Source organism: Chiloscyllium punctatum, chromosome 7 (genome assembly GCF_047496795.1).
Source record: "Chiloscyllium punctatum isolate Juve2018m chromosome 7, sChiPun1.3, whole genome shotgun sequence".
Classification (NCBI taxonomy): Eukaryota; Metazoa; Chordata; class Chondrichthyes; order Orectolobiformes; family Hemiscylliidae; genus Chiloscyllium; species Chiloscyllium punctatum.
In genome coordinates, this window is record NC_092745.1 from 51092306 (window position 1) to 51109336 (window position 17031).

At 46.6% G+C, this 17031-nt stretch overlaps 1 protein-coding gene across 2 annotated transcripts in view; it reads right to left on the bottom strand.

The window, feature by feature from the left end:
• Positions 1-17031, bottom strand: part of LOC140479633 (uncharacterized protein C1orf21-like) — a 200018-nt gene that overhangs the window by 134803 nt on the left and 48184 nt on the right. For both annotated transcript variants that reach the window (XM_072573531.1, XM_072573530.1), the window contains exon 2: positions 6362-6537. In XM_072573531.1, the coding sequence (XP_072429632.1) occupies positions 6362-6455 (94 nt within the window). In that variant the 5' untranslated portion in view covers positions 6456-6537. The remainder of the gene's footprint in view (positions 1-6361; positions 6538-17031) is intronic.

A 17031-nucleotide genomic window follows, 5' to 3' on the forward strand; every position in this document is an offset into this window, starting at 1 on the left:
TATGGAAAATATGGTCTCTACGGAATGCAGATAGGGGCAGGGAGGCAAATATATCTCTGGTGATGGAGTCTGTTTGTAGGTGGCAGAAATGGCGGGAGGATGATATGTTGTATCCGGAGGTTGGTGGGGTGGAAGGTGAGGACCAGGGGGGTTCAGTCCTTGTTGCGATTGGAGTTCAAGGACGGAGTTGCAGGAAGTGGAGGAGATGTACCGGAGGACATCGTTGACCACGTGGGAGGGGAAGTTGCAGTCCTGGAAGGAGCCGCCAGCTAGGATGTGGTGGAATTGATTCTTCTGGGAGTAGATGCAGCGGAGGCGGAGGTATTGGGATGGCATTTTTTACAGGAGGCAGCGTGGGAGGTGTTGTAGTCCAGGTAGCTCTGGGAGTTGGTGGGTTTGAAGCTGAGGTCCGGGAAAGGGACGGAGGTTTCTGAGATGGTCTAGGTGAATTTGGTGTTGGAGTGGAAGATGTTGGTGAATCTGATGAACTGATCAACCTCCTTGTGAGAGCACGAGGTGGAGCCAATACAGTCATCGATGTAGCGGAGGAAAAGGTGGGGAATGGTGCTGGCGGAGATGCGGAAGATGAACTGTCCCATGTACCCAAAAAAAGAGGCAGGCAAAGCTGGGGCCCATGCTATTGTCCATAGTTACCCCTTTGGTCTGGTGGAAGTGGGAGGATTCGAAGGGGAAATTGTTGAGGGTGAGAACCAGTTCAACAAATTGAATGTGTGTGTTGGTGGAAGGGTACTGGTTGGGTCAGAGGGAGAAAAAGAAATGGAGGGCTTGGAGGCTTTCATCCTGGCGGATAGATATGGATAGGGACTGGGTGTCCATGGTGAAGATGCAGCATTGAGGGTCAGGGGTCCGAAAGTCATGAAGGAGGAGGAGAACATGGATAGTGTCTCGAATGTATGTGGGGAGTTCCTGGACCAACGGGGACAGGACAGTGTCAAGGTATGCAGAGGTAAGTTCGGTGGGGCAGGAGCAGGCCGAGATGATGGGCCAGCCGGGCAGTCACGTTTGCAAATTTTGGGTAAGAGGGCTATTTTCCAAGGAAAATAGTCCCAGCCTATTCAGCCTCTCCTTCCAGGCCCTCCAACCCCGATAACATCCTTATAAATCTTTTCTACACCCTTCCAAATTTACCAACATCTTTCCTATAGCAGCGAGACCAGAATTGCACACAGAATTCCAAAAGTGGCCAAACCAATGTCCTGTACAGCCGCAACATGACATTCCAACTCCTCTAGGAGAAAGGGAGGACTGCAGATGCTGGAGATCACAGTCAAAAGTGTAGTGCTGGCAAAGCACAGCAGTTTAGGCAGCATCCGAGGAGCAGCAGAATCGATGTTTCAGGCTTAAACCCTTCATCAGGAACCTTTTTTGTCCTGTGGTTAGTCAGTCATCGGAGACTGTAATGGAGAGGTCCAGGAAGGGGAGGGAGGAGTCCGAGATGGTCCAGTGGATTTGAAGTGAGGGTGGAAGGTGTTGGTAAAGTTGATGAACTGGTCAACCCCTCGTGGGTGCATGAGGCAGCGCCAATGCAGTCATTGATGTAGCGGAGGAACAGGTGGAGGGTGGTGCCGGTGTAACTGTGGAAGATGGACTGTTCCACGTATCCAACAAACAGGCAGGTATAGCTGGGCCCCATGTGGGTGCCCATGGCTACTCCTTTTGTTTGGAAGAAGTGGAGGATTGGAAGGAGAAGTTGTTAAGGGTGAGAACCAGTTCAGCCAGGTGGATGGGGGATGTTAGTGGACAGGTACTGGTTAGGACAGCCTGGGAGGAAGGGCTTATATCTGGAACACTGATTCTCCTTCTCCTCGGATTCTGCCTGACCTGCTGTGCTTTCCCAGCAACACACTCTCTATCTCAACTCCTATACTCAATGCTCTTGAGCTGCTGCTGTCGATCTGGTGTAGGTACAATCTTAAATGCGGTTAGGAAGCTTCAGGCTTTTGACTTGGCAGCCATGAAGCTGCTCTGTAATAGGGAATTCTGCAGCTAGGTCCTAAGAATGAGATCATTAGCTTCTCATAACTACAAGTATTTCTTTTCTGCTCAGTATGACTCCAAACAGCAGAGAACCCTCTCCCACCTTCCCCCATTCCTGTTGGCTTCAGTTTTACTTGGTTTCCTTGATGCCGCGCTGGTAAAGTGCTCCCTTGATGTCAAGAGCTGTCACTCAGTCTCCGCTATGTGGGTCACAAATCCACAAATCTTTGCACTACAAATTTTTAACTATTTCTAAATGCTCTCAGCTCACAAGCACACCATGACCTGTTCAGCAAGGGTCATAGAGTCATACAGCACAGAAACAGACCCTTCGGTCCAACTAGTCCATGCAGATCATAATCCCAAACTATACTGGTCACACCTGCCTGCGCTTGGTCCAAATCCCTCCAAACAGTTCTTATTCCTGCCCTTGTCCAAATGTCTTATAAACGCTGCAGCTGTATCCATCACTTTCTCTCAAAGTTTATTCCACAAACGAACAACTCCCTATGTTAAATAATTGCCCCACGTATCTTTTTAAAGGTTTCTCCTCTTAACTTCAAGATATGCCCCCTAGTCTTGAAACTCCCCACCCTAGGGAAAAAACTACCGCCATTCATCTTAGCTATATCTCGGTTAGCTCAGTTGGCTGAACTGCTGGTTTGTGATGTAGAATGAAGCCGCCTGCCTGGGTTCAATTCCTGCACTGGCTGAGATTACCATGAATGACCCCCCTTCTCAACTATTCCGTTCACCTGAGGCAAGGTAACCCTCAGGTTAAACGACTACCAGTCATCATTCTCTCTAATGAAAGAGACAGAAGCCCTATTGTCCGGTAGGATTATGGTGGCTTTACGTACTAAGCACCAGTATCTACAGACTGTAATTTCACACTGCCCTGTTATTCCAAAACTAGAAGCGATTTCCTTTCCTCCAAAAAGTGTAGACATAAGCATTGTACCTCACAACATTTCATAATTTTAGCAGCGGTCATGTGAAACATATTTCAAAACAAAATAGACAGGCAGCAACATACTAGATTTTGAAACATTAGCTTAATACAGGCATACAGGAGGCTGCGTCCACTTTTCACACCTTCCTTGCCAAGCCTTAATTGGGAGAAATACATTGAGCTTTCATCTGTTCTTTACAATTTTTCAACCATTTTCTAAAACCAGATTACCTAGCCACGGCCATGTCCATCATAATGGGACCATGCTTTGCAAACTCTGCACTGTTGTGGTTACATTACAACAGTGACTCCATCCCTGAAGTAAGTCACTTTGGGATGCCCAGAAGTTATGAAAGACATTACATAAGCACCTTCATGCATGGACCATTCCAGTCATTCTTGAACTATCATTCATGTTTGGTCAGCAGACCAGAAGTAATCTGGTGAAATGGTAACATAAAGTCAATGTTGTGTACCTGAGAGCCAAGTTACAAACATGCACAGTGATAGCTGACGAAATCCATCATTGAAGATTAGTGTCAGAAAACTACAAGCCTTTAAAACAAGAGGGGCCATTGGAAAACCTTGCTCTCATGACTCAGAACTTACCTGAAACAAAAATGGGGTACATTAAACAGAGGAAAATACTAATGGGCAACTTTTCTTAACTACCATAAGACCATTAGCAAAGTTATAAGTTAAAGTGGAAACCCAGACACTTTTTAAGAGGATGCCAGATTAAATGCATGAAATGGAAGGCTGTTAGGAACACTGGACCAGGAGTAGGCCTTTCAACCCATTAGAGCCTGCTCTGCCATACAGTTAGATCATAGTTGATCATCTATCCCATGCTATCCCCATATCCCTTGATATCATTCACTTTCAGAAATCTATTGATTTCTGTTATGAACATTATGAATAAGCTTCCACAGCCCAATGAAGTTCACCACCCTCTAAGTGAAGAAATTCGTCACCACCTCAGTTTCAATTTAACGAACGCTTATTCTGAGAATATGACTCCTGGCTCATGACTCACCAATAGGGGAAACATCCAATCTACATCACCTCTTTCACTCCCGTCAGAATTTTGCAAGTTTCAATGCGATCACCTTTCATTTGTTAAAACTCTACAGAGAACTGGCCTAGTTTCCCCAATCTTTCCTCATAATTCACCACCACCATCTCATGGATTAACTCCAATTTTCCACCATTATCATGCATCCCTCAATTACCTGAGACACTAAAAGAGTATCTATCCCAGCCTTAAATAATGGCACATTTGGACTAGATAATTCAAATAGCCATTCCCTTCCATTTACAATACAGCCAACTGCATGTGACTTAGGATCAGTGAGATATAACGAAGGATGAATGACCATCCAATTCTGTTACAGGCTTCAATTATAGGCTTCAGTTTAATTCAACATAATAGGTAAAACACAACGCAATTCAGTGCCTTGCATAAGAAGTTTCCACATCTTTCAAAATGTATTTAAACATGCGTATTTGCATCTGTGTTGTTGTTCTCTTATTTGGGAATTGATACTGGCTCATAAGGCCTCTTGAAGGCATTTTACATGAATTGCTGGTTGGCTGACAGCAAACAAATCGAAGATGCAAGAGTACAAAAAGGTACCTTCTACATATACTGAGTTTATTAAACTAATGATTTCCTGAGCTCCAACCAACTTTGCCACCTAGCACTGCACCTTGATCTTACTAATTACAGGTACAAGATGCTTTATCCGAACATCCAAAAACCAAAAAGCTCTGAAATCCAAAGGTTGTTTTGTGAAGTTTTTTTCTCATGAACAAGGTTGTTTGGCGAGTAAACAGTTAACCCAAGTTGACACCCACTCTATGTGTGTCACTCAGATGTGACATTGGAGGCGCGGCCAAGCACCGACAGGCCTAGGGGTTTCACTGTGAACACCCCCAAGTCGACATCCACTCAACCTGTGTCACTCAGATGTGATCTGGGGTGGCGTGGCCAAGCACGCTCTTAGTTAGAAGTCTGCTTCTCTGGTACGATGTTTAAAAACTTCACCATTAAACGGTCACATTCTGAAAACTGAAAAATTCTGAATTCTGAAAAACAGCTGGTCCCAAGCATTTCGGATAAAGGATCTTGTACCTGTGCAGGACAAAGAAAGCTCTCAGTGTTTTAAGGGATTCACCTGTATTGCAGTAAAGAAATGAATGAAATGAAATATCTTTAAAGTGATATTCAGTGCATCAGACAATAATCCGTATCCTCTCCAATAGGAATGAAGATCTTTTAACAAAGAAATTTAATATTCACAGATATCAAAACTGCATGGACATCTTTACATTTTCCATTGTCAGAATCACTTCTGCCAGAGGTTTTACAGCAAAAAAAAATGGAGATGTCCTTTTCATGGGAATGAGTTTTGGTTAAAATACACTATCCATAACACAATGCCAAAATTCTCTAAGCACAAAGTTGATCAGCCATCAACTAGCAGTTAATTATCCCACTTAGAGAGATGAAGGAATTTTGACACCACTGATACTATTCTATGTAACAGTTTTCTGTTAATTATCAACAAATAGCAATCAACATTTGGAAATAAAGCACACATTTTTCTTCCCATATTCAAGCCAAGTAACATACACTTGCCATTGTTCAATAGATAAACAATCCAATGACTGAAGAAATATTTATTTCTCTTTTTAAAAAAGATCAGAACTGCAATAACTATCTGATTCTCTCAAAATCTGCAGTTAAACGCTCTTCAATAATAACAGTCATGTCTGGTGCATATTTTCAAAAGCAGCAACATCATTTGTCAACGGTTAATCGTCACAGTTATCACACCGCCTCAACCTGGCAGGAGGTCATAAGGAACTGTGCACTTAAAGCAAAGGGCAAAAGCAGCATTTTGGCAGCTGACTGAAAGAGAGATATGGACATTTAAAATTTACTGCCAGCAGGAAAGCATAAATATTTATGCTTTGCTGCAAAATATTTGAAAGGAAAGGCCTGCACAGATGGAAAAAAAACTTCATATCATATCATATCACACAGCAGTCCTTATTGTAACATACAAACAGTTGGCTGCTGCCTCTTAACAGAGATACATAAAAGCATCCTTATAATATTATACTATGCATGTCTTGTTAAAACAGGTTATTTAATGATTTCCAGCCTCAGAATTAGGCTATAGCACAGCACAATGGCAGCTGTAAAGGGTGGAAAAAGCTTTCAATACTGACAAGATCAATTATATATTCAAATAAAACACATCTCCAGTTCTAAATGTCTGTGCTAAATTTCCAACAAGTATTTTAGCTCAGTTCAGTTCTGTTCTTGTAAACACAGTGTTATTTTAGTCCAACGCAGCCAGTGATTAACACAGTCAAGGCAGCCATTATAATGTTCCTACATACCCCCAAAGACATCGCCATTTTGGAAGTTCTTTCCCTTCTGCGCTTCCTCCTCGTTTTGAACAGTAGAGACATGCTTGGCTGAGGCACAGCCCATAGTTCTACGCAAATGGCTTCAACGTGCACTGCCCACAGATCATCTCTAAGATGAAATCTCCTCCCTCCCTGTTAGATGCAACCTGTGGACAAACGAATTAAACAGTCTTAAAATCTCTGTGTTAAACAGGTTCTCAACCTTGCCCAAATAGGACAGCAGGTATCACAACCTTTGCCCCACCTCTTCGCACTTATTCGAATAGCACTGTACATGAAAATCTGCACTCCAAACTGTAGCAAATTTTCCAGCAACAGACAGGAGGGTCAGGAGAGAATCTGGCCTCTAATGAAGTCCATTAGTCAAGCGTGCGGGCACTAAAAATTAGCTGATGGTCAGGACGTGTTGTTCTTTACTGAAAAATAAGACAGTAGACAGTGGTAGGCACTACTGAGAGGCGATACCCTTCCACAATGAGCAGAGAAAACAAAATACAAAAACATAACTGAACCAAAAAGGCAACATGAAAGAATCCATAAGCGTAACAAGAATGCACAGATACATTTACAAATAAATTGACGGATATATATGGCTTCTGGTCAACATCAACTTTTTCAGTGCAGGTGGCTTTTGTACGTACGTACATATATAGTGTGTTGTTATCCTGTAACAAGTCAGGTGACACACAGCTTCATTTGTGGACTGTGGAGAAAAATGCATGCTAGGCTGCTTCCCTGTATTTCTCATGTGCTGGCTATGTACTAAATAGTACTGTTTTCAGGGGCAACTCCAAAATCATTAGATAATTTTTTATTACACACAACCTCTATCAATCGTGAGTTTTTACTATCAATAAACATTCACTAATGAAGTGGCAAAATCTATTTGAACTATAGCAGAGCAGTATTCAATCATTTGACATGTTTAATTAAAGAACATACAATGGGCTTCACGGTTTCATTATAATCTTTTGTCATTCTTTTTTTTGACTGTGAATTGGAAAAAAGGCTTTAAATGCAACTAGCAAACACATTTTTATCAATCTGACTTCATCAGTATTACTGCAGAGCTTAAAACTGATTGAATTTCAATGAAATTAAGCCAATTAGACTTGGTGTATCACAGTTAACTTGCACACATGATCCTCAGTTCAATGCACACATGTATTGATGCACTGAATGTAAATGGTCTTACATGTCTTGCATTAATTGTTGCTGCCAGTTCATTTTCAATTCAGCAGATCTGTCTGGTTCATTTCTTATTGCAATGCCCTTGGAAATACAGGGATTACAATTTTACTGGATTTGTGATGTAGGTTAAAAAAAAATGAAATTAAATGACACATTCAGGATTTGTTCCTCCACTGTCACATTAACACTTTTTGGCCATTAAGAGCTTTCTGTTCATTATTAGGATTGTGATCGTCTTTTCTGATCACGACAAGTATGGAGTGTATTTTCTTCCCCTTCCTACAAAGGGTCATCACTTCAATGGTGAAGCAACACCAGGAACTTTTCCTATCAGAAGTTGGAAGTGTAAATCTGATGCCCTTGCAGTGTCGATTTGAGCTATTTCGATGAAGGAATGTGTCCAGCAAGACTATAAACCTCCCAGATGGTAAACAGTTACAGTACAGAACAGAACTGGGATATAATGCAGAAAAGTTTTTTTCCCTGAACCACTCCTAGGTCAAACTTTGAGTTGTGCCTTCTGATACTTGGCCCAATCAGGACTGAAGCCATTCTCCTTCAGAATCTGGAAAACCTCAAACAGATCATTACAAGTTGCGTCATTTCCAGAACGAACAAACCTAACATTACGAACCTCTCCTAACTCAAGATGTTTGACAGCTGGAATTGAAAGAACAGCCTTGCATTCATATTGTGCAATTCATAAGAGGAGAACATTTCAGAAGCACTTCACAGCCAATTCATTTATCTTTAAAGTATATTTACCGTTCCCACGTAGGAAACAAAGCAGTCAATTTTCACACAGCAACCTCCTACAAACAACTTGATAAATGACCAGGTATTCAGCTTTTTGTACTTTGCATTGAATGATGATCAAAGGCCAGGAGAACGCTTCTGTTTTTCTTCAAGTATTGCCCTGAATTTTTTACATCCACTTAAAAAGGCAGTGGGGGAATGCCTCTGTTTAACATTTCATCTGAAGGATGTCATCCCTGAACTGCAACACTCCTTCAGTACCTCACTGAAGTGTCAGCCTGCATTATGTACTCGAGTGACACTTGAGTCCATGACCTTTGGGTTTGGAAATGAGAATACTATCATGAGCCAAAGTACAATTGCTTCTCTATCCTCTCAAGGACAATAATATCCTTGCTGTGATTCAGTGACTGAAATGGCACAGAATACTGTAGATGGCATGTGACCAACTTCTTAACTGGCAATAGAACCACTTTTCATTTGTGTTGTTTTGTTGTTATGACCCAATTGGACATTCCTACTGCAGTCAAGTCGGGCTGATAGTTTCCTGATACATTTAGCCACAATAACCGTCGGCTGTTTCATTTAATACAGAGTTGATTTTTCTTTCAGTTCCTCCCACACTAGTTAATTTATGCTCATCCATATTGCATTGTATCTACTAATTTAACACTGAGATCCAAGTCCTTCTGAATCTAATTATCTATTACTTTCTTATGAATGGGCAATGAATGTGTACAATTTCAACAGGTCCTGTTACAACATCCTCACCCACAGTACTTGTTCAAACAGTGGCTGTTCTAATACTGGACACTAGGATGGCCACCTCAATAATGTGCAGCTTCATAGAACAAAGAAAATTTACAGCTCAGGAACAGGCCCTTCAGCCCTCAAAGTCTGAGCCGATCCAAATCCAAATCTAAACCTATCGCCCAATTCCTAAGCATCTGTATCCCTCTGCTCCCCACCGACTCATGCATCTGTCCAGACACAGCTTAAATGAATCTAGCATGCCTGCCTCTACTACCTCTGCTGGCAACGCATTCCAGACACCTACCACCCTCTGTGTAAAGCACTTGCCGCGTATACATTCCTTAAACTTTTCACTTCTCACCTTGAATGCATGACATCCCGTTACTGAATCCCTCATCCTGGGAAAAAGCTACCCTGTCTATACCCTTCATGATTTTGTAGTCTTCAATCAGTTCCCCCCTCAATCTCCTTTTTTCTAATGAAAACAATCCCAACCTACTCAGCCTCTCTTCATAGCTAGCACCTTCCATACCAGGCAACATCTTCGCAAACCTTCTCTGCACCCTCTCCAAAGTGTCCATATCCTTTTGGTAATGTGGTGACCAATACTGTACACAGTAATCTAAATGAGGCCAAACCAATGTCTTGTACAATTTTAACATCACCTGCCAGCTCTTATACTCAATATCCTGTCTGATGAAGCAAGCATGCGAAATGCCTTCTTGACCACTATACCCACCTGTGCAGCCACCTCCAGGGTACAATGGACCTGAACTCCCAGATCTCTCTGCTCATTAACTTTTCCCAAGGCTCTTCCATTTACAGTTTAAAATGTGAACTGTTCATTTCTGTGAACCTTTGATTTCTTATTTCTAAACTACTTATCCTGCGCTATACATTAATCCTTGCTTCAGGACTCCTTAACCTAGCTTTTGACCATCAATGTAAAATTTCAACCAAAGCTTTTAGAAACTCCAAGCCCATAATAGTGCTTATGCCACCCTTGGCCACCAGATCAACTAAACAATGACAATTATTTGAGCATCTCCTCCCTTTGTTTGACCTAGCTAGTTGAATTTCTATGTTTTTCATGGATATGGAAGAATCTTTCACATTCATTCATTAAATTTCTACAACCCACATCCCAGACAGCACATCGAAGCACCAAAGAGAGGGGTTTCATTCAGGAAGACTCCAAAACACATGGATTTGTTGCTGCCAGTATCCTGGGATAATGCCAGTCAGTAAAGTATTTGGATGCAATCAACTGGTCAGGTTGTTCCACTCAATTGGCAGCATCACCTTGGTCTTTCTACACTCCAAGTTTCGTTGGCAACTGTACCCATGCAATTAAAAGCAGATTTCAAACTTGCAAATGGTTGGTTGTCAATGGTAGTTAAGAGAAGTATAGTTCTTAATCTCCAGTGTTAAGGGTAGCTTCAAATAAACGTCAAGTTGTATGACAGCCACAGTATAGTCAGTCTGAATCTACAAAGATAAGGGATAGAATGTAGCCCCTTGTTGAATCTTTTTGTAAAACAGAACCATGTGGTAATTACCCAGTTATTACTAGAACAAAGTGTTTCAAGGAATGGCACAGATATAGGCTAAAAGCTTTGACATTAAACATGTAATTGTTGCAAACATTATTAATATGCTTGGTATTCGATGTGTTTGACCAGTGGTTTGTAGCCTTAGCTATAATGTGACAAATGGCAATTTTCTCCACCTACCAATGTTAAAACAAAAGCAGTCACTATGCATCGTCACCTAGCACATTTAAAGAAGGTCACTGTGTTCTTTCGAAAAGGTTTCATGAGCAACCTATAGGTAGCTAATTAATGCCAAGTTTGCAGAGCAGCAACAAATAACACCTCTGTACACAGAATAAAACAAAGTCAACACGCCAAGCTGCTAACAACTCTAGCGTAAAAACAAAACTGCACTGGTTCCTTCTTCTAAGAAATAATTCGAAAGATCCCCTTTTTCCTCACAATTCAGTTTTTTGCCGGATGAACTTTAGCACTACCAGAGTGTTCATGGGACTGAGAAACAGATAAGCAGCAAAACTCATAAGCCTCACTTCCAAATTAATCTTTCAATGTACTGCACTGAAACATATGCTCCAATGAGCCAGTGCAAATATTTCCATTTCTTCCAGTTTTGCATTCTGAGTAAATTCACTGCTATCGAGTCAATCTGTGACAACGTTTGAACAGGTTATATTTCAGGAACTGCATCTACTGAGAACCTACTACATTCCTAGGCAGCTGCATCTTACAGAGACAGAGTTGCTCCACAAGTTTGTACAGGATTTATATAGTGGTCCTGGATGCTAAACAACAATATGGTAGCCCATTATGACATGCTACTTTCCCAGGTATGCAGACTTGTCATAGCTGGATATTTTCAGTTGGGCATGCTTTGACTAATGATTGAGAGGGGGGCGTCTCATCTATTGGGTGCGTTAACAAGATTGAGTTATTTGATGAGGCAACAGAAGACATGTCATCTTGTGCAAGATAAAGATGAAAAACTCTGCACAAATCCAGGCACCATCTATGGAGAGAGAAAGTGTTTAAATTTTAAGACTGATATGACTCTTCCTCAGGTCTGACTATTTCAATGGACCCAAGGTGCCAGAGCCTCTGGATTAGTAATCCAGTGACAGTACCACGAGACCACTGCCTCATCCACTGATTGAGAGAGATTCAGTTCGGAGTTTTGAAAAGCAAATTGTAAAGCCCAGAAAGAACAATTATTTGTTGGGCCAAGGTGGGGACAGTGGAATGAGAACCATGATCTGACTGCGGATTATGAGCAGTCACTCAGCATGCCTACTCTTAAGTGCAGGTTAAATGCAGCAAAACATCACATGGCCACTATAGCCATGTACTACATGAACAGAGGATGAAGGGTGTCCTGTGGAGATTACCTACCCACAGGGTATCTTACAAACCATTCCCCAGGGATAATAGTTTCTATTCATTCCCTATCACTAAGGCCAGCTCAAACCTTAACAATAAGCATTATTTTTCAAGTTGCCACTCAAAGGAAGGTTACTGTCAGATAACATCCAGCAATCACAACAAAATCACCTGTAATTGAGACGGAGAGATTACTGTTGCCTGCATAGAAAATGAATGCCACAATCACCCAGAAGTAAGCCAATCATTCGGAGGTTCTGCTAAAAGGAATAGAAAAGCTTTTTGATGGTTCTTATTTTAACTCCAAGGTTTGGAGATGACCAGGCAATGTGTTCCAATTCATGTTATTATACATGAATCATTTTATTTTCCTTTAATGTAAAGCCTCAGGACATCAAAAGGTGCTTGAAAGCCAATGAAGTGTTTGCAAAAGGCAACTCTGAAGCTTTGTCCTATAGCTCCTGCAACAGGAATGAGGTAAATGGCCAGTCCTTTCCCCTTGCCACTTTGGTTGATGAGTAAACATGGGGAGAAGATTCCTGCTCTCTCTCAAAAGTGTGATGCAATCGCTCACATCCAGAGGGTCACTGGCTTAACACCTCATCTGAAAGACAGGAAACTCAGCTCTCACAGCATTCCCTCAGTACTGCCCTCGCATCAGCATGGATAACGTGCTAACATTTCTGGAAGGAGGCTTGAACCCATGACCTTCTGACTTGGTGGGCAAGTGTACTGCTAACACTGCAGTTGATATCAAGACAGTGTACCATCTGATGCTCCAGTTGAGAGCAGACTCCTAAATACAGATCAAGAATAAATCTCAGTAGGTTCCTTCCTGTGGTAAAATCACCACTCTCTAATTCTCAGTGTGCCACAAGCTATTCACAACATATGAACCAGATTATAGAACCCAATATTGATTTTTTTTTTAAAAAAACAACTTTATAGTAAAAAACCTACAGTGATGTCCATTGGAGTCATGTCACCATGGATACTGCCTCCATTTCCGCATCAGCATTCACACAATTTCACCTCAGTGGGGATCTCTACAGTCATATACAGTGTGGAAATAGAGACTTTCGTCCAACCAGTCCATCGTGAGCACGATCCCAAACTAAACAAGTCTCACCGCCTGTTTGTGGCCCATATCCTCCAATCATTTCTTGTTCATGGACTCTAACCAGATGCGTATGCATAAATTGGTCAGAGCTAGAGTAAGCAATTTTAATTGTTGTTAGGACTGAGGAGCAAATTACCATTCAACAGCAAAGTTCTTTGAAAAAATGTGCTTCATCTCAATGTACCGTGCAGCAGAGTGAAGCAAAACAACTGATGGTAATTGACCAAAGAGCTTCTGATTAGATTAGATTACTACAGTGTGGAAACAGGCCCTTCGGCCCAACAAGTCCACACTGACCCTCCTAAGAGTAACCCACCCACACCCATTCCCTCATTCACCCCTGTCTAATGCACCTAACACTACGGCCAATTCACCTGACCTGCACATCTTTGGACTGTGGGAGGAAACCGGAGCACCTGGAGGAAACCCCCGCAGACACGGGGAGAATGTGCAAACTCCGCACAGTCGCCAGAGGCTGGAATCGAACCCGGGTCTCTGGTGCTGTGTGGCAGCACTGCTAACCACTGAGTCACCATGCTGCCCTTCTCTCGAGCATGATGACCTATGTATCCTCAGTGTATTGACTACACCACAATACACTTTCATGCTCTAAGCTGCATTTTTTTATTAAAACATCAGTTCACGGTTTGTTATCGTCGCAACTTTTCCTTAACTATTTCACCAAAGCAGCAGGCCATTGTGTACAGGCAAGACCAGCATTTAATCAAGTGCTTCTATACAAGTTAAAACTAACAACTTTGAAAAGGACCTGCCGTAAGAACATCCCTACCTGATCACTAACCTATCATTCCATGTAAGGGGCAGTGAAGATGCTGCCAACTCCCAGCAGCTCTTTAGTGAATTAGCAATCCGAGTCCAGACAATTGGTACCCCACAGCAAGAAGATGCAAGAATAAAAAAACTCCAACCCATTTCTGTCACATCTGTGCATGTGAAATGTGCTGTCCAACCCTCCAGCAATGAACATACTTCAAAGTCATTTCCTGGCTGTCCTGTGGTGAAAGATGATACATAAATGCAATTTCTTCTCTCCTGTATTTAAACCCATGAGGCTATTATTGTTAGAGGTCTGAAAGTTCGACAATGAAAAAGCCGACAAGAAAAATTCATTAAAGCTACTGCGTGCAGTCAAAGCGTCTTCCTTAGGTAATGCATCACATTTCTCAAATTACGTATGTACATATATAAGTAATATCCGTCAGTGAGGAAAATGGGAGAAGGCAGCAGTGGGGAGGGGCAAAGTGAAATCAGGAAGATGAAAGAGAGAGCCAGGGAATGGGAGAGAGGGAGAAGTGTGGGAGGGAGAGAAGGCGGGGGGAGAGAGAGAGAGAGAAGGGGGGGTGGAGAGAGAGAGAGAGAAGCTGGGGGGAAAGGAGAGAGTCAGAGAAGAGCGAGAGAGCAAAACAAAGGGGCGGGGGAAGAGAGAGATGCATGGTGGAGGAAAGAGAGAGGGAGGGGGAGACGGGGAAGGAGTAGAGAGGGCGGGAGGGGGAGAAGAGGGAGGGAGAAAGAGGAGGGGACGAGAGAGAGAGAGAGAGAGAGAGAGAGAGAGAGAGAGGAGGGGGCGGGGGGGAAGAGAGAGAGAAAGGAGGGGAGGAAGAGAGAGAGGAGGGGGGTGAGAGAGAGGAGGGGGGTGAGAGAGAGAGAGTGGGGGGGGCGAGAGAGAGTGGAGGGGGGCGAGAGAGAATGAAGGGGGGCGAGAGAGAGTGGGGGGGGCGAGAGAGAGAGTGGAGGGGGGGGCGAGAGAGAGTGGAGAGGGGGAGCGAGAGAGAGTGGAGGGGGGCGAGAGAGAGTGGAGGGGGGCGAGAGAGAGTGGGGGGGGGCGAGAGAGAGTGGGGGGGGGCGAGAGAGGAGGGCGGGGTGGAGGGGACGGAAGAGAGCGAAGGAGGGCGGGAGAGGGGGGGGAGGGTGGGAGAGAGAGAGGGGGAGGGCGGGAGAGAGAGAAAGGGGGAGGGCGAGAGAGAAGAGGGCAGGGCGAGAGAGAAGAGGGAGGGCGAGAGAGAAGGGGGAGGGCAAGAGAGAAGGGGGAGGGCGAGAGAGAAGGGGGAGGGCGAGAGAGAAGGGGGAGGTGGGGGGGGCGTGAGAGAGAGTGGGGGGGGGCAAGAGAGAGTGGAGGGGGGGCGAGAGAGAGTGGAGGGGGGGAGCGAGAGAGAGTGGAGGGGGGCAAGAGAGAGTGGAGGGGGGCGAGAGAGGAGGGGGAGGGCGAGAGAGGAGGGTGAGGTGGGGGGGGCAAGAGAGAGTGGAGGGTGGGCGAGAGAGAGTGGAGGGGGGGAGCGAGAGAGAGTGGAGGGGGGCAAGAGAGAGTGGAGGGGGGGCGAGAGAGGAGGGGGAGGGCGAGAGAGAAGGGGGAGGTGGGGGGGGCAAGAGAGAGTGGAGGGGGGGCGAGAGAGAGTGGAGGGGGGGAGCGAGAGAGAGTGGAGGGGGGCAAGAGAGAGTGGAGGGGGGGCGAGAGAGGAGGGCGGGGTGGAGGGGGGGAGGAGGGGACGGAAGAGAGCGAAGGAGGGTGGGAGAGAGAGGGGGGGGAGAGGGCGGGAGAGAGAGAGAGGGGGGAGGGCGGGAGAGAGAGAGAGGGGGGAGGGCGGGAGAGAGAGAGGGGGAGAGCGAGAGAGAGAGAAAGGGGGAGGGCGAGAGAGAAGGGGGCAGGGCGAGAGAGAAAGGGGAGGGCGAGAGAGAAGGGGGACGGGCGAGAGAGAAGGGGGACGGGCGAGAGAGAAGGGGGACGGGCGAGAGAGAAGGGGGGCGGGCGAGAGAGAAGGGGGGCGGGCGAGAGAGAAGGGGGGCGGGCGAGAGAGAAGGGGGACGGGCGAGAGAGAAGGGGGGCGGGCGAGAGAGAAGGGGGGCGGGCGAGAGAGAAGGGGGGCGGGCGAGAGAGAAGGGGGGCGGGCGAGAGGGGGGAGGGCGAGAGGGGGGAGGGCGAGAGGGGGGCCGGCGAGAGGGGGGCCGGCGAGAGGGGGGCCGGCGAGAGGGGGGCGGGCGAGAGGGGGGCGGGCGAGAGGGGGGCGGGCGAGAGGGGGGCGGGCGAGAGGGGGGCGGGCGCGAGAAGGGGGGGCGCGAGAAGGGGGGCGCGAGAAGGGGGGGGGCGCGAGAAGGGGGATCGCGAGAAGGGGGGCGCGAGAAGGGGGGCGCGAGAAGGGGGGCGCGAGAACGGGGGCGCGAGAAGGGGGGGCGCGAGAAGGGGGGGGCGCGAGAAGGGGGTGGCGCGAGAAGGGGGGGGCGCGAGAAGGGGGGCGCGAGAAGGGGGGCGCGAGAAGGGGGGCGCGAGAAGGGGGGGGCGCGAGAAGGGGGGGGCGCGAGAAGGGGGGGGCGCGAGAAGGGGGGGTCGCGAGAAGGGGGATCGCGAGAAGGGGGATCGCGAGAAGGGGGGCGCGAGAAGGGGGGCGCGAGAAGGGGGCGCGAGAAGGGGGGGCGCGAGAAGGGGGGGCGCGAGAGGGGGGGCGCGAGAGGGGGGGGCGCGAGAAGGGGGGGGCGCGAGAAGGGGGACGCGAGGGGGGGACGCGAGGGCGGGACGCGAGGGGGGGCGCGAGAGGGGGGGCACGAGAGGGGGGGCACGAGGGGGGTGGGCGCGAGGGGGGTGGGCGCGAGGGGAGTGGGCGCGAGGGGAGTGGGCGCGAGGGGAGTGGGCGCGAGGGGGGGGTCGAGAGAGGGGGGGTCGAGAGAGGGGGGGTCGAGAGAGGGGGGGTCGAGAGAGGGGGGTCGAGAGAGGGGGGTCGAGAGAGGGGGGGTCGAGAGGGGGGGGGTCGAGAGAGGGGGGGTCGAGAGAGGGGGGGGTGAGAGAGGGGGGGGTGAGAGAGGGGGGGGGTGAGAGAGGGGGGGGTGAGAGAGGGGGGGGTGAGAGAGGGGGGGGTGAGAGAGGCGGGGGCGAGGGGGGGGGG